This window comes from Leuresthes tenuis, unplaced genomic scaffold, assembly GCF_036924035.1.
Source record: "Leuresthes tenuis unplaced genomic scaffold, fLeuTen1.0.hap1 SCAF_16, whole genome shotgun sequence".
In the NCBI taxonomy this organism is placed as follows: Eukaryota; Metazoa; Chordata; class Actinopteri; order Atheriniformes; family Atherinopsidae; genus Leuresthes; species Leuresthes tenuis.
This window is the reverse complement of record NW_027325370.1, coordinates 11437627-11455343: the sequence shown is the minus strand read 5'-3', so window position 1 is coordinate 11455343 and position 17717 is coordinate 11437627. Positions and strand designations below refer to the sequence as shown.

The 17717-nt window shown below is 37.5% G+C and overlaps 1 protein-coding gene across 1 annotated transcript in view; it reads left to right on the top strand.

Annotated features, from left to right (window-relative positions):
• The window catches only part of gpr153 (G protein-coupled receptor 153), a 31377-nt gene that overhangs the window by 10295 nt on the left and 3365 nt on the right, over nucleotides 1–17717 (top strand). The window contains exons 2-4 of the mRNA XM_072367495.1: nucleotides 6037–6668; nucleotides 11083–11512; nucleotides 15404–15593. Of these exons, the coding sequence (XP_072223596.1) occupies nucleotides 6295–6668; nucleotides 11083–11512; nucleotides 15404–15593 (994 nt within the window). The 5' untranslated portion in view covers nucleotides 6037–6294. The remainder of the gene's footprint in view (nucleotides 1–6036; nucleotides 6669–11082; nucleotides 11513–15403; nucleotides 15594–17717) is intronic.

The window sequence follows — 17717 nt, the reverse complement described above, 5'->3', positions numbered from 1 at the left end:
ACTTGGCATTTGACCAAACTGGCAATTTTTTTTAGAATTTTTGGTCACAATGACAAAGAATTGTAATAAGCACAGATAATAACTTTGGCATCAATCCGCAGACATCTGCAAGTGATCTGAGTGCTCAGTGACGTCTGGCATCAGTTTTACAAATGAACCAGGAGCAAAGGCTAACCAGCTCAAAATCCAGTCTTTGTACATGGGTAAAACAGAGAAAAAAGCTAAGTGGATTAAAGATGACCTAGAAATATCATACGTTCTGTTTTAGATCTCCAATATATTTCTAGCTATTCCCAGAGGTGAAAAAACTGCTTGTACAAATGCTGAGATGACCATGTTAGGCCTTGCTGTAATTTCTTCTATTTAATTGAAAGCTGCCTCTATTCCTCTTGAGCTGTATGAGTCATCCTAGCAGAAGGGCTTTAAAGTTTATGTTTCATTGCTCTCTACCTGTGTTGGAAAGGGCAATTGTTTCGATATATTGAGACAACATTTAAATGTGACTCATCTTTCATTTGGAGCATACTGCTGGTAAAATTGTAATTTCTTAATAGCTAAAAGACGTATCTCGGATGATTAGATGTTATTTTTGCTTTTTACCGAACAAGTCACACGACCACTTTCAAGAAATTATATTGACATTTTTGTATAACCATAGAAAATTTGTGATTTGTGTATCTAACCTTGCAAACATCCAAAAAATGTCACAGAAACAACTAGAATGTTAATCAAATGTACAGGATTCATTGTAAATGATCTCTTGAACTGACCTTGTTAAATTGTTAGTTGTTCATGAGATTTTTACAATCTGATGAGGCTTCTTGACCCTGATGAATCAGGCCATTTCATGTTGAAGCAGCTGAAGGATAATATTTTCCCTGTAATATGCAATAGAGGGCTGACATGTGACCACCTTTATTCTTCAACACAGCCTGAACCCTCTTAGAAAAGCTTTCTTGTAATATCTTTCAGCAGTCTTAGGGAATAGTTCTTCAGGCTTCTTGAATAGCTTTAATTAGTTAGAGTGATTTATAGGTCAGTGTTAATTGGCCTAATAAACAAAAACACATTCCTTTGAAAACCGTCAGATATAGATATGCACCTATGTTGCAACCCTGTTCTATCAAGACACGCCGAGAGCACTTGAATTATTGGCCCCTAAGTGGTAAAAGCATTCAATATTACTGCCTCTGCTAATCATGGGATTGGGAGTATTAGGCCAAGGTCACGTTTATTTATATAGCACGTTTACAACAACCACAGTTTACAGTTACAGTTAAAGTTCTGGTCAGTTAGATAATGAAAACAATAAAAACAGAATAACAAGTAAAAGTTAAAATAAAGAATTTAATTTATCAGAAATAAATATCATCTTAAATTAAATTAATTAAATTAATTAATACATTAATAATTTCCTCCAAATAATCTGTGGAACTCGGACATTGATGTCTGATGTCATGAAACTATAGCATTGAATGAACTGTTTAGCTCATGTTAGATGTGAACATAGTAAATTGTTCCTCTAGGATTGTTTTGACAGCCAATATCTAACTTTCATCCAAAATGCAGACTAAAAGAAACATTGTTTGTCATGTTTTTCCCTTTTAAAATGCAAAAAATTTGATGCAGTTCCATGGACCAGAAATGGGAAATGCTATATGGTTTATCACATCTGTAATTAATGATAATATTGTACAGTATTGATTTTTACTCAGAAATGTAACATATTAGACACATTCTTTACTGCAAATCCTTGTTTCCAAGCCTGGATTCCAGTCGTCTCCGAATGGCAGAAATTGGTTTGACTTTTTTCTCTTTACTTTTTGGAATTTTACTATTTTAGATGTATTAACTGTCTTTTGAGCTGGTCAAACAGTCCGTGGCCATTGAGCCAACTGTCTTTTTGCCACTCATTGACATGAAAATTGCACATAACCCCAGTCCAGTGACATGTCTGATGACATCACAAAGCCTGAAGAAATATTGCTCAAGACCAATTTAAAAGATTACTAAATCTGGGAGGCTCCTTGGAGGCTAAATACAAGGAAATAAGGGATGGCTTAAGACTTTTGCACAATACTGGCAACATTGTGCATGTGATATTAAGAGATTCATTAAGCCTCAAAATGCATGGTACAATGACCTCTTCTAGAAATCCCAATTCTGAACTAAATTTGGTCCGCAATCACATCTGATTGTATTGGAAATACTGTCTGAAGTACATTAATATGATGCCAGTGAAGCATCACATTTATGCACTGCTAAGGCATAAATTCAATTGGCTTGAATCGGATTACATTATTTAAGTGGCTTGACATTTGTTGTAATTTGGCACTATATAAGTAAAACTGAATTGAACTGAATTTAATTGAATTAATGGTTCAAATGTTACACTACTGAGGTTAGCATTACACAGGCATGAAAAACACATTCATTGAAAGGTTAGGGGACAATTGTGGTTTTATTTAGATGCATGTTGCACTCACTCACAAGTGGATTTTGTACTGCAAGATTTGATATTTGGAAAATATGGAAAAATACAACATAGCTGATTTGAGTATTGTGATTGAACGAATACATTTATTTACGGTATATATTTTCCCTTTGCATTTAGAGTGTGGAAAATGGAAACCAGTCATGCTTCCTTCTAAATGTATTTGCTGTTGATGTTTCTTTGCACAGAGGAGTAATTCTGAACAAAGTTGGTGAGTGAGCATGAACAATACAAAATGCAGTGTTAATTTCCAAAGTGCTTTCCTTCTCTGTCACAGTGCAAATGGAGAACATGCAGAGACGAGTGAATTCTCTTCAGTAACTCCTGTATCCTGGACAGCCGTTACACAGTATACAAAGTTAAGGGAAAGTATCAGGATGACACGGGAAAAGGGAGCACAGAGAGGAAGGATGGGGTAGTCAACAGGGAAGATTCAGGTGTAGCTATACTGACAAGCAGCCAGTTGTGATGACGCTGACACATATTTAGTATTGTGAATTTAACCTTGAGAAAATCAAGCCACAGGTTGTGAGACGGCTTGGTAATGGGCATCTAAATGGCTCATAGTCACAAATACTGCTAGGTTGTTTTTTTGTTGTGGTTGAAATGGTTCTCACTGTCATAACTCTAACTTCCTCCATTAAGGAATCCTTATGTCCTTAATAGTCCACGTTACTGCTTTGACCTTGTTACTTTTAATGTTGGGATCTATCTTTGTTGCTTCTAAAACCAAAATAGCTTCATGGTATTTTCCAATCTTTACCTCATGGGACCTGTTGAACAGTGTGTTTTCATTGTTGCCATACAGCTACAATGTTTATTGTTTGATTCTGCTGTGGTTTCTGTTCAGTCAACATGCAGACTCTGGCTTAGTTCAGCCCAGCCACCTGGGAATTTCAGAATCTATGAAACCATGAATCATTCTTTTTATGCCCCAGACTGGTTTCATGTATTTTCTTTTTCCAAGACTGACAGTCCAGTGTGTTTTCCTTGATCCTCTTAATGGTAACATGTTGCTTGGATGAAGTTCTTGGTAAAAAAGATTTTTTTTATTACAATCTCAACAATCTTAGCAAAACATCTCCACTATAACTGCACTTATATAATTTATTCCTCAGTCTAATATTGGTTTAACATTGTTTTTCCACTTCTAGTACCCAATAGAGGCATCTTGCCTTTATAATGTCCATGTATTTTTGCTCTAGAACTGTGAAAATGCAGATTTTAAGAATATTTTTCTACTCTGGTTTGGACAAAAAATTGTTTAACTGGTGCAACATGGTTGCAAAAAATTACTCTAACACCTCTCTGTCTGGATTTTATTCTGTAAGGGTTAACAAAGACTACAGACAAAGTGGTAACTGTAAAGAAGTAGGGATTGCAGTGCTTGTTAACAATAGATGGTGTAATCCTGGACATGTCTATAAGAGGGAGCATCTTTGCACCCCAGATGTTGAACTGCTGGCTGTGAGTTTCTGTCCACATTGTCTACCTCATTGTTTTAAGCTTGAAACAGAGATGAGACTTTGCATTTCACATGTTACATGGAGTCTAATTTTGGTCGATCTGTCCTTACTAAGATAAAACATCCTTGCACTTAGTTGCTTTTGTGTGATTTTTGCAGCTTCTTCAGCCAGTAAAATATATTTTCTATGTGTTGTGAGGACCATATCTTGTTTCTTGTGGTTCCACGGTTCCCAAGAAGTATGTGAGTACTTGCATGAGCAGGACCAAGCTTTCCTGAAAGATATTTGTGGTGCTATTGTAGGGAAGAGTGAGAAAGAGAATTAGATCAGTGAAAGTTTGAGTTGGATGATTATGACGCAGTTCTTTTCATTTTCACCGTCCCCTCTCAGGGGTCTTGCCTGCAGCACATCAATGTTTGGACAAACGAAAAGACAGGAAGTGGATGTGACAACATGTTCCAGCTGTGCCAAGCATTTTTCACTGCACAGTGGGGGAACCAAAGTTATCCTCTTGTGATGATTGTCTCCCTGGAGCTGTACGATGCTGAAAATGACCCTTTAACTGTTGCAGAGTATTTCTTCTGTCCTTTTGATTGCCGCTTGTAACAAGATTGCTTTTGATTTTATTTTGTTCTCTGTCCTTTTGAAAGTGATCTGCTATATATCTGTGGGAAGAAACACTATTCATATCCACCACACACTGTTGTCTAAACTGTACCATACAGCCGAATCAACACCTCTCTGATAGTAAAAACTGTGATGGCTACTTAAATTATAGGTTGATGCATCAACTATCATTAGTACTGATAAGTTGATGAGTTCCTTTACAATACATGTATTTTATTCTTGGTAAGGATTATATAAAATGTTTGATTATTTGTTATTATACTATGGTAGTGGCATAATTAACAGAGAAAGACAAAAAATGACATGACAGTGACAGCCCTAGTTATAGCATGGAAGCTTATAAGGTTGTTCATTTGATTAAAATGGCATAGCTAGTAGACACATTCATTCTCTACGATAAGTCCAACAGGCGTTCACAGGGTCTTAAATCCCACATCAAGCAGTGTTAAAAGGCTCTCCATGTTTTCGTGTGCCAACTGGAGTAGACTTTGAAAGTAAAGTAAAGATAAAGGGGAGAAACAACAATTTCCTCTGCAGATGAAACATTCAGCTGAAACTGTGCTTCTTTACAAAGCAATGTACATGGCAAATTAATAATATTCTGGAGGAAATTAAGTCCTGTTTTGCTAATGCTGCCATATAATTATCAAAAGAATTATAGTGATGGTTCTTTTCATTTCCAGCCTCTAGGACGTAGAATACTTGAACTGTGAGGGCGAGCTCACCCGGCTTCAAAGAATTGTTTTGAGAATAACTTATACAGTGTTTTGGATTGTCAAATGAACCATTGTTGAAACCAGATTGGTCAAACACAGTTTCTGGGGTTATTGTCCAAGTCAGCACTGTCTTGTATTTGCTGAGATGGCCCTCAATATTGGTGCCAATACATTTTTGGTGGTATTGTTTTGTGGGCTTCATGTGGGGGGCAGCTTTGTTATACAAATGGGGTGTGGCTTTAAGAAGAAATGTTGGGAGCCTCTGTTATGCTCGATCACGTGACTTATTGTGTATTTGTTGGTATTGCTATTGATGTCATTTAAGATTGACAAGATTGATTTAGACAACATTTGATCATTTCTTTTCTTAAATTCATTGATTTATTTATTTTCATTATCTAGTGGTGTTATCACATCCCCCATTTATTGTTATATAGCTCCATGAATAACTGTGGTTATACTGTGGTTCCCTTTTTTGTATGACTGTAGTTTTTAAGCCATTCTTGAAATAGGTCCTGCTGCATGATTACTGTTCCGTTACCCACATGAAATAGGTGGCTTAGTGTTTAGATAGTAACACTTAAACTGTTGTGAGAAACATAACCCTGTTACTTCAGAGATGAAAGGCTATGCATGGTTAGGGATTATATTTTTAATTGGACTGATTATATGAGTTTTAATTATATCATCACTCCTCTGACTCTGACCTCTGTCCTTTCTCTCTCTTCTCCAGGTTCACACCTGTAAGGGACCTGGCTCATCTCTGCCTTCCTTCCACTCAAACATTCCACAGTGTTGCAACACAACCATATCTTTTCTCCTCTGTGCTCAATCCATGGAGAGTACACGCCCACCCAGATAGGATGCCTGCCTCCCTCGATGCCCTGCGTCCCCTCCTGCCCGTCACCATCACCTCCTTCTCCTTGCGTGTACCTGCTCTTGCCAACAGTTCCTTGCGGCCCCCCCAGACTCCGCCCTGCCCCGCTACAACATGGTGTATGGTGTAACCACCATGAAGGATGATGTCATTAACGCCAACACGCTGGCTTGGCTGGTCTGCTCTGGCGTGTCCATCCTGGCCAACACTTGGAGCATTCTTAGCGTCAGTGCTAAGCAGAAAAAGTGGAAGCCACTTGAGTTCCTCATCTGCACCCTGGCGGGCACACACATTCTCAACATGGCCATCCCCATCACCATGTACTGTGTCATAACATTGCGCCGCCAACACTCCAACTATGAGTGGAATGAGGGTCTGTGCAAGGTGTTTGTTTCTACCTTCTATACTCTCACACTGGTCACCTGCTTCTCCGTCACCTCACTCTCTTATCATCGCATGTGGATGGTTCGCTGGCCTGTAAACTACAGGTATGTTAAAAAAAATTTCCAATTTCTGCCACATGCATATTACGCTAATTAAGGTTGGTTGATTTTTAAAAGGTCATTTCATCCTAATTGCAAATTCACATCTTGCCGTGTTAATCCAGGTACCATATTAATAAAAATGTAACCTTGATTTACTCACCACCGGATGTCTCACATCCTCTTTCTGTTGAGATCTGCTTTCACCCGAAGAAAGTAAAGTGAAAAGGATTTTTTGCTTGTGGTGCTCACAGCATTAAAAATGGCGTGTTATAGAAACGCAGCAACACTTGTCCTCACTGTGAACATTTGTTATTGGAACTACTTTGCAGAAGAAATGGTTGCTGTGAACTGTAGATGCTGTGTTCTTTGGATTATCTCCAGACTCGATGAGAGGAAAGTGAGAACATGTATTTTGTAATATATGAAGGACCAGCTGTTTAGGTTGTTGCATATTTCAACAAAGAGCATATTTGGTAGCTCTGTCAACAGTATAGTAACATAAATGTATCTTAAAAATATTGTGAAGAACCAAATATGCTGAAAATGTAACACCTTTCAGATTTAACGCTTATTGCATAATTCTGCATTCAAACCTTCAATTTAAACCAAATCTTTTCAGTGTATTTTGTAAATATTCTTGCCCTCTGCAAGTAAACACAAATGCTGCCAAAGACACAATCTGACTCTTCTGGAGCAGATTCCGAAGATAGTCTGTGGAAATGTTTAGACAAGTGCCAGCTGTCAGGGTGTTTACAGTTTTCAGATGGGCTGTGCTGCATCAGGTGAAATCTCTCTCCTGCCAACACATCTGCTGGTTGCAGTTATTCGGATATCACCATTGCAAACTCTCCAGACTGAGCATCTGCCAGCTTTAGATTTCACCTTCATTTGGTTTCTCTCAACATATGATATTACTAAGCAACACTGAATATTACACAGATTAGGTCTGCTACACGTTAATAGCACAAAGTCCATTTTGACACCCTTTTGGTCTTGTTAGACACCCAAGACATCTGCTATTCACACAAAATCAGATGTTCTAAGAAGCATTACTGCTTCCTTTGAAATAAGATTCTGATTCTACATTCAGAAATGAACCGGGGCAGCTTCTACTAGACCTGCTGATGAATATTAAGAAGCAGGCATGATTTGATAATTTCACTGCACAGCATTTTGGCCACATATTGTTACTGGTGCGAGATTTTATTATTTGTGCAGTCAAAGAACATGTCACACATCAGAGGTCTTGGCTGTGTTGCAATTCAGCTGTTGTTCATGGCTTTGCAGATCTCCATTTTCTTGCCATCAGGCGAAGAACAATCATTTTCAGTTGAAAGCATTTCTAGAGCAAATTATGTGGCACTTGCAGTCGGAACCCATGAAATCAACACTTTTATCTCCAGAATATAAGCTACTATGTGGGTTCTTGGAATTATTCAGAAACCAGAGTTATGGTGCATGTGGTGAGATCAGCATTCTGTTGCCTTCCTGTTTCTCTCCTGCTGAAAAATAGAGTGATTGTATTGCCTTTGGCATCAGGCCACAATCTACAGTCAGCTTGGCCAATTTTGCAGATAAGTAGATATTCAATAAGATATGCAAACTTCCTTTTAAATCTATGCTAAGTCTTGCTATTTATATTGCCTGTGCAGCTGCCACTATTGGCTGATGCCCACTGAGATATTAGGTTTTGCTCAAATGCTTTTTATCTCTCTTGTCTGTTGCCTTACTCATCTGACTATATGCTCTCCCACCTTGCGTCTTGAAGCATTACATTTACCCTCAGTAGCTTGTCTTTTTGTTTTCAAGTCACTTTTAAAAATGATATGCTGAAAGTATAGCTCAGGTGGTGCTCTGTGTAATTGCTGTTCATATTTCATTTAAATCACTTCATGTCCGCCCTACTGCGCTAGCATGGCTGCCTTGTCTCTGACATTAACATACAGCGAAGCCCTGAATTATGAATTCCAACCTTGTACTTAGGCAGCTGTTCTCATCACCCTGCGTTCACTATCTCATAGGAGTTATTTCCCTCGCAATGCTCTCTCTCTTACTGGTAATAGATTCATGCAGCTTGATGATGTAACCCCCCCCCCCCATGTACCTCAGGCACATGCAGGAAAGGCTAGCGTTATTACTCACTGTGACAACAAGACCCACTTGTCTTTGCAAAAAGCCATAGTGCAAAGATAGAGATGACTGCTGCTCCCATCTTTACCACTTATACTATGTCAATGCATGCAAGCTGATGCTTTCCAAGTGGCAAATATTTTTGAATATCTTTTACAATTTTTTTTTTCTGCAAAGGCACATGTTCTTCATGTAGCCAGTGCTCCTCCAGAGGGTACGTTTAGGACAGGAAGAGAAAGAAAAGCGACATGTGCTCTGGTTCTCTTGGGGAGGCAGATTAGGTATCCTGCTGAAAGTGCTCAAGGACAGCTGATACTAAACAGAGAATTAACTGAGCATTCTTCAGCAACACAAATGAAGCAGGATAAACACTCTTGCTGTGCCAATCTATATGATTGTCCATTTTTAAGTCTGTTTCTTTGGAAAGGAATGTATCATAATTAACTAAATCAAAAGTGTTTAAAAGCTTTTAGTAGTTTTTGTCAATACTTGTAAGAAAAGATTTTTGAACCAAGACTTTGAATTGATGACTCAAACACTGCCGTCTGTTCATCAAAGTCTAAACTATAAAGTTAGTTGTACTTTGATGTGTTTATTGAACACAGTGATTGCTCTAAAGCATCAGAAACCTCCATCACATGTTTATTCTAGCTGCGTATGAGCCTTCTAACTGCGTATGAGCCTTTTACATATTTTTTTTACCATCTTTCCACTGCAAAACTGTTTCAGTTATAAATATTTTTGGATGTTTTGGCGAAACAGCCATTTTCAATTTATGTACCAGCATCCTAAATGGTTTAAGGTCAGGACTCTGACTTGCATAATTCCATAATATTATCTCTCAATCATTCTGTTATTCTTTTCGCATCACCCAATCTCTCATGAGCTTCAGTTCACGGACTGCCACTCTGACATCCCTTGCATTCACTTTCTTGATACAGTTTATTATTCCCTCATAGAATGCATAGAAACCAGCTGCTGAGGTTTCAAAGCAACTTCAAAATACAGTGTTCCTGCTATTACATTTGACCACAAGGATGAGTCTTTATTGTTAGAGTGCACTGCCCTTTCCCTCCAAACACAGTGTTTTGCAATTTTAACAAAAAAACTAAATTATCTTTTCATAAATCCATATGTCCACATAACAATGTCCCAGAGTATCCAAGTGGTCCTTTAAAAATTTTAAAAATCCAGCATCACCAGCGCCTTTTTCGTATTGCAGATGCATGAACAATGACTTTAACATTTCTGCAAATGTTTAGCTGTTAACCTTGGATTCTTTGCCACATCTAACAGATTGCATGTTGTGCTCTGTTTGTGTGTTATTTAGTCAGTTTATCCTTGCCTTTAGTTGTGCCTTTAGTTTGTTATTCGAAAGGCTTCCCAGATTTTTTGCTTGCAGCTATACATACTCTTGAAGCTGAAAGGGGATTGGTGCACACTCGTGATTTGTTGCTGATGCCTTGAACAGCTCAGCAGTACTTAACTTGCAAATGTCTTGGCAGGATAGCACCCTCTTCCATGAAGTCATGGAAATGAGAACACCAGTCACAGCTTGCCATATTTTTAGATGTATGCGTGCTGCTTGCAAACCTTGCAAAGTGCCACACCACCAGAGGACACAAACAAATTGAGTGAATTCTTCATTGTAACAGTTACTTGGAGGTGAGATGAAGTAGAAATCCTTTCATGCTGAAATAGATCTACATGACAAATGGACAGACTCAAGGAGATAAAAAGCAATCTTTAGCCATCAGCAAAGAATCAATTCCCACCACATTCATCTGAAGCTTATCCAAGAGATGACAGTATATGGGACATTACTTCTTTGAGTTTATATCTACACATCTTCCATTTTCTGTGGTACAGTATCCACACTGTTGTACTATAACTTGGGTATGGTCAAGCATTGCAAAGTTTCTGTCTGCTAACATAATTCCTCAACATAAATACCCTCATTTTAGAAAACAAAACCTCCTATTAATGCTATATTAAAATGTGTATACAGTACACTTTGAGTTAAGTTAGTGTACTGGTATACAGGTCTTTTACTGACCTGTACAGCATCTCATATACACTATATCATTTAGAGGTTCTATTTGTTGGAAAAATACTGCAAGGGCCAATTGTGTTACAATATTTTGCTGAAATATTATTTAGATTTTATTTAGAATCAGCGATTTCAGGTTCCCAAAAATGTAAATGAGCCACAGGGTCTACACAGCAGAATATAATGCCAAAGTCAGTTTAATTGACTTTATGCAAAAATCTGTGGTTGTGCTTCCAGGTTGAGTAACACCAAGAAGCAGGCAGTTCACACAGTGATGGGCATCTGGATGGTGTCCTTCATCCTCTCCACACTCCCAGCAGTGGGCTGGCATGACACCGTCGATCGCTTCTACACCTCCGACTGCAGATTCATTGTGACAGAGATCGGCCTGGGCTTCGGCGTCTGCTTTCTGCTGCTGATCGGTGGTAGTGTTACCATGGGTGTAATCTGCATCGGCATTGCTCTCTTCCAGACCTTTTCCATTCAGGCAGGCCACAAAGCTGACAAGAACAAGTTCAATGTCCCCACCATTGTAGTGGAGGACGCTCAGGGGAAGCGCAGGTCGTCTATCGATGGATCGGAGCCTCTCAAGACATCACTGCAGATCACCTACCTGATCAGTGGCATTGTCTTCATCTACGACTTCCTGACTGGCTTCCCCATACTGGTGAGTTGTTGTCCTAAACAGGATTGTAGTTAATGAGGAATAATGTTAGCTGTTAAATTTAAAATATCCTAATGATGACATTGACATTTCATCTGTCATGTAGGCAAACAAATCAAACTTATTAGAGAGCAGCTGTTATACTTCCAAATTAGTTGTGCCACAGTGCGTATAGTTTAATGAATTTTTGATTTACAAAATTTGTGCCTGTCAAACTACCTTATGTCTTATGACATGGGAATTACACAATTAACATTTGTTTTTTTCTTTTAAAGATTGTCCCGAGGTTTGAAAAACACTTTATTTCCATTTTGAGCAAAAAAAAAATGTTTTAACATGTTTCAACAGTTACAACTATTAGTCTAATGTAAGCTGATATTGTTTTACCAACATTTACAGTGCAAATATAAAACAATGAACAATGGTAAAGATTATAGAGATATGAAAATGTACTTAATAATAAAATATTTGAGATATGTATAAGTTTAGCACTGACTTTGCTGTTGTCCTTGCATTTTCTTTATTTTTTACAACTTTAGCTTACAAACTTAAGTAAAAAGTAATGTTTTTCTTTTTCTAAATTCTCATAAGTCCCCCAAACCATCCTTCCTCAACAGCATGTAATTTTCCACTGAGGGAAATGAATACTGAACCATGTTTGTTGGTGTGAATATGTAAAGTTCAAGTGAGAAAAGCAGTCCATGGTGTGAAGCAGGATAAAGTTCTAACTGAATTCTGGTCAAGTGGAGATGATGATTATAAAAAAGTTATAAGTATACGTATAAGCACTGTAATCATGTTGTCTCAGTCTGCTTTTGGGAAATATAGACTTTATGGTAAGAATAGTCTTTTACTATGTTTGGAAACTGATACTTAGAGCTTTTTATTAGTGATTGTTTATATTCCTCAAGATATAAAATCTAAAGAAGAAATGATATGATGTTATCAGCAGCCACATGACAAAAATACTGGTCGACATTTTATTCTACGCGGTGATTTGAATTTGTCTGACCTCAGAACCCAGGACACACATGGCAGTTGTAAAATCCTCTTGCATCCTCATGTTAGTGTGTTGGACAATGCTTCCCTGCTTCTCCAACCATCTTTCTGTCCTATTTGTGTTGAAATGGTTTTGTTTTGGTGACTTTAGTGGTTAGTGGCTTTGTCTTTACTTTCATAATGCAATCTAGTGTTGTGTAACAATGAATACATTCAAGCTTGAAACTTGAGTTAAGGAGGAAATATTGTTTCACAGTGTCTCCATTTGGTTTGTAAATTCCACCCCCAGGTTCTTACTTATTTTTAACAAATGAGTTCAATGGTTTTCTCTACAGATTCGAGAGCCTGCAAAAAGCTTGAGGCTTATTGTTTGTGATGTAGCTAAAGCAGCCAGTCTGGCCTTTTAGAAGCAGTCGCCTCGACAGAGCTTTTTCCATAGAGTAAATCAGCTTGGACAGTTTTTGTTTTGGGTAAAGCAAGTACCCTCTGCTAGTCTTTAAGCCACCTAAATAGAGATGCATGTTTCCAAAAGTAAGGTTAGCCTTATATATGGTATCACATTATTATTTAATTGGCAGAATATATATGTCAGTTTTGTTATCCTCTCTTTTTTTTGTTTGTCTTTAAGTTTTGTGCCCCTGAGGCAATCCAAAAGGAAACTTTCTCATAAAAAAGGGAAACTTGCATAAACATGCAATAATTAATCCAAAGCACAGAGCAAGTTGGCTGGTTTGTTTTTGCTTATTCATAGAAAAGTTATTCTTTGCATGATTGTTACTTTTAATGAGTTTGGGAAAACTTGTGAGGAAAAAAGTCAGCAGTACAGTCTGTGATAAATAGTTTTGACTCTCAAAGTTCCAGTTGTATGCAGTGAGTAAACAGTTATTAGATCATTCTCACTATCATTTTCTTTTTAATGTCTCAAAATAGAATGATCTCTCTCCTCTCCTCCTATCTGTGAATTCTCCACAAGATTTTTTTTTTCTGAGGACAGTCACAACTTGTAGATCTTGGCTTAGTGTCATGTAAATGTTTTCCTGTATATTTATCCAAATCTGCAGCCATGCGTCACCCTTCACCCTTCATGAGCTGAATTGTAACATACCATCTTCTTCTCACTCGGACAAAACAAGTCTTTTTTAATATAATTTAACTGTGGATGGCAGCTTTTTTGTAAGTGAGACCTCTTCTTTATATTGCTAATATCATCGTAAGAAGAGACTGCATTTACAGTCTAGTTTTCATGTTATATTTTTATCAGTGAGTGAATTTCAGAGTGAGAGTAAACGTATCTCTATTTATACGGTATACAAAAATTCTATGTGTGTACTTGGATGTTTTGGTTCAGGATCAGAGATTAAATTGCATTATTGTTGCCTCTGAAAGTTGAGGAAAGAGTTTATTTAGAAAGAGTATGCAAAACAGAGAGGGTAGTATATTACTGGTGATGGATTCTGTTTCAGTAACAGGAACAACAAAGGGTCTGCTGTTTTTACGGCCTGATCTAATGAGCTATTTAAATGCATGGAAAGCTGCTACAGATACAAATGTGCATTTGAGAGTAATGCTGAGTAATGGATGCCAAAACATGTCTAAAACAAAATATTTTTTTTGGGGGGGGGGGGAGACAGAAAGAAAGAAGGAAAACCATATAAACACTTATAAAAAAGGTTAAATTCTGCTCAAATGTGATCGCTGTTGCTATCGGTGGGGATAAATGTGTGCATTAGTAACAGAGTCAAGCAAAATATTTCTACATAGGCTGATATTTGAAGGAAAAAAGCTTATAGCTTATAGACATTAAATAGTAGACATATGATTGATGTCATTTGACAGACTTGTACATAAAATAAAACGAGGTTTGATCTGTGCTGGCAACCCTCTGTTCTGAATGTGTGCAAAATGCAAAAACTTTCTGTGGGTGCACTCTCCTGTCTATCAAATATAAATGAGATGCTGTTAGGCTGCTGCTGAAGAAGAAGCGATTATTGATATGAATGTATCGATGTGGACAGCACTATATTTAGCTGCTATTTGTGGAAAATATGAAAGCCCGAGCTTTTGTATCTGCCTATTAGCATGTGCCAATGTATAGGACTAGATTGGAAGGTTAATGTTTAGTATGCCCTGAGCTTCTGAGTGCTTGTTAGTCTGAATATGAAACACAGATTTTGTTATCTGGATCAAAATGAAATCCTTGTTGTCGCTGCTTGCTATTTGAAATTCTTGGGACTGAAACAATTGCATTTCAGGAAGTTTGACTATGTTCAGGTCATAATGTAATCACCATTTCCACTTTTTTTGCCTAAATATAGACAAAGTTTAGGGGTTAAAAAATGTTGTATACCTATCTTTCATACTTATGGAGGCAAGTACAGTATATTCTTGGTTTTCAGTATTCTGGTCAGTTTGAAACACATTCAAACTATACAGCTTTAGTTTCTTCAACAATGCCACAAAGGCCTGGCAATTTCTAATATTGTGCGTGAGCTGGCACATTAACTTGTTTATGCTGACACCAGGAAAGAGGTGATACCCATATAATAGCCTAAGTGATGTTTTTGCACACACTCCCTGTACTTGTTCAACTCAGTGAATTATGCAACTTAGTGATTATTTTAAAATGAGGCCTAATGTCCTCTCAGGCATTGACGACACTTTTTATATTTTAAAGCAAGTAGCCTGGAAAGCAACTCGTCCATAAGTATCTGAGTCCTAACTCGGTGTATAAGCTGTGTTCCTGTTTAAATAGCATCTTTGTTATCTGTCTCCTGACCTCTCCCTCTGTCTTATTATCTTTCTCATGAATATTGTTGAAATTGTTTCTAATGTGGCTGTTTGTAGCATTATAAGTTCAAGTCCTCCTTGTTAGCAAAGGTTATGTTTTATGCACAGGTGGTAAGTTTTGCCAGTCTGAAGTTCGAACGCTCCTACAACTGGATGGTCTTGTGTGTACTGTGGTGCTCCATTGCTCAGTCCATTCTGCTGCCAATGTTCCTCTGGGCTTGTGACCGCTACCGGGCCGACATCCGTATGGTTTGGGAGAAGTGTGTCGCCATTATGTCAAATGATGACGTGGATGAAGGTAAGCTGCTGTCGGGCATCTCCTTCCTGTCCCACCTCCTTTTTCCATCTCTCTACCTGATGATTTGATCAACTATATTGATTCCTGATTCCTCAGTGGGGTTTGTAAGAGTGGGGTTTGTAAGAGTAGGGTTTAAACTTGCTGTTAGGACGTGGCCAAACTGGATCGGCCTTGGAGGCTCCAAAAGGTAGTTTGTAACAAATTGTTAACCGTCTGAAAATAAGAGCACAGATAATCTGCTCCAGTTAAAGTTAAAGACGAGGGATTGTCACTTGTGTTAATTTCTGGACTGTTTTGAACAGTAGGAGCTACAGAGAAAAGAAAATTGCTGTTATCATCTTGAGGAGTTTTGTCTCTAAGACTGGGGAATCATAATACTCGTAAAATAGAGGGAATTCATTCTTCAGGAAGGAAAAATGTGTGGATTAACAGTTGAGAAGTAACATAATTAACCATGTATATTTTTCAATTGAATTAATATAGAATCCAGCATTCATGACTGTCACTGCATAAAAGTAACCTCATTAAACCTTAGACCTATATATAGCCAGTTGACATAAAAGATTTGCAACTCATTGCGTATATTTATCCTTACTCAGCAATATGTACAACCTAACCTGGGCTATCTTTTGACCAGGGATCAAAATAATCATCATTATCATAATGAAAATAAGTAATTAAAACAGTTGATTTATAGAGGGGTGTTTTATGTTATTTGTGCATATTCATTCAAACTGAATTAAACAACATCTCTCTATATATATATATATTTATATGATTTGGAGTGAACATTATTACTTGGTGTCTTTTTGGTGCAGCAGGGTCTGAAATCATTGGTCAAATGTTATCATGTGACCTATCATGTGACCTTTGTTGTCAGGACATAAAACTGAAGGGACAAGTGTCTGTGTAATTCAACGCTACAGGAAAATAGACATTTTGTGTACATCTTGTGTATTTTCTAACATGCCTCGCTTTACTAACCTATGAGACTGATTAAACAAGAACTATTGCAGGACAAAGGACATTTTTACCTCGCAGCACTTTCGTCTTTTCACTTTAATGTTTTTAAGCTGGGCAATCTTCTCTTAGATTGCTCTTGCATGAGGGGATGATAAAATATATGGTTCCCCATTAGACTCCAGAGTGAAACTTGAACAAATGCTATAAAGCTGAAAGGCACTTTCATGTGATTTTGATGGTCATATTTCCCTCAAGTCAGAATAGAATACACTCAAATTTTTGTTTTTTGTTTTCCTGGATACGAAAATGAATGATTTTCATGTGCTTTGTTTTTTTTAAAAATTTACTTTTCTTTCATTTGTTTTTCCGTTTGTTGTTATTTGTGGGATTTTAACCCACTTACTGGTCAGATTGTGCTGATTCAAAGGCAGAAGAATCAATCCAAAAGGGCTTAGTTAATGTCTGTCTAAAAGATAAAAGATAAAAATAAATTTTGGGGCACTGAGAGTGAAATGTTTCACCAAGGAATCACAGACACTTCAACTAAATCTGACCCTAAAATTAGGTCACATGATAATCATAGATAGACTCATGAATTGGATCCATGATCTTTACACCTCTGTCAAACTTATGACAGTATTAACGTCTGTCTTCTTTTTTCCGCTATTGGCACTGTTTAAACTCAACCCAATCTGAAACCTTTCTCACCTGTTTCTAACCCTCCAAACCTTTTGATCCTCTCCCTCTTTTGACACCCTTCATCAGAGCTGCTCATTGTCCAACTGGAGCCATAGAACAACACAAGGCAGTCCATATTCTGTGTGATAATTAACACTGCCAGTTCTCTGCTTTTTTTGTCTCCAGAGGGCTTCCCATGTATAACCCATCTCAGTTGTATGTATAAGGATTGTTTCCTGTTTTTCCAAAGCTACCGACTTGCATGCAAATCTGCCTGTGCATATAGCTTCTCTCATCTTTCATCCTTTTGGCCAGCATTTTCTTTAAGATCAGCATTTTGCACCCATCTCCATCTGATCTGTAATGAACATAAATGCCATAAATTGAGGGCAAAATTCTTGGTAGATGGGTGTTTATAGATATAGATTATAGAAAGTTAATACTTTTGCTCAGAAGGTAAACTCTCAGATTTTTATGTAACCA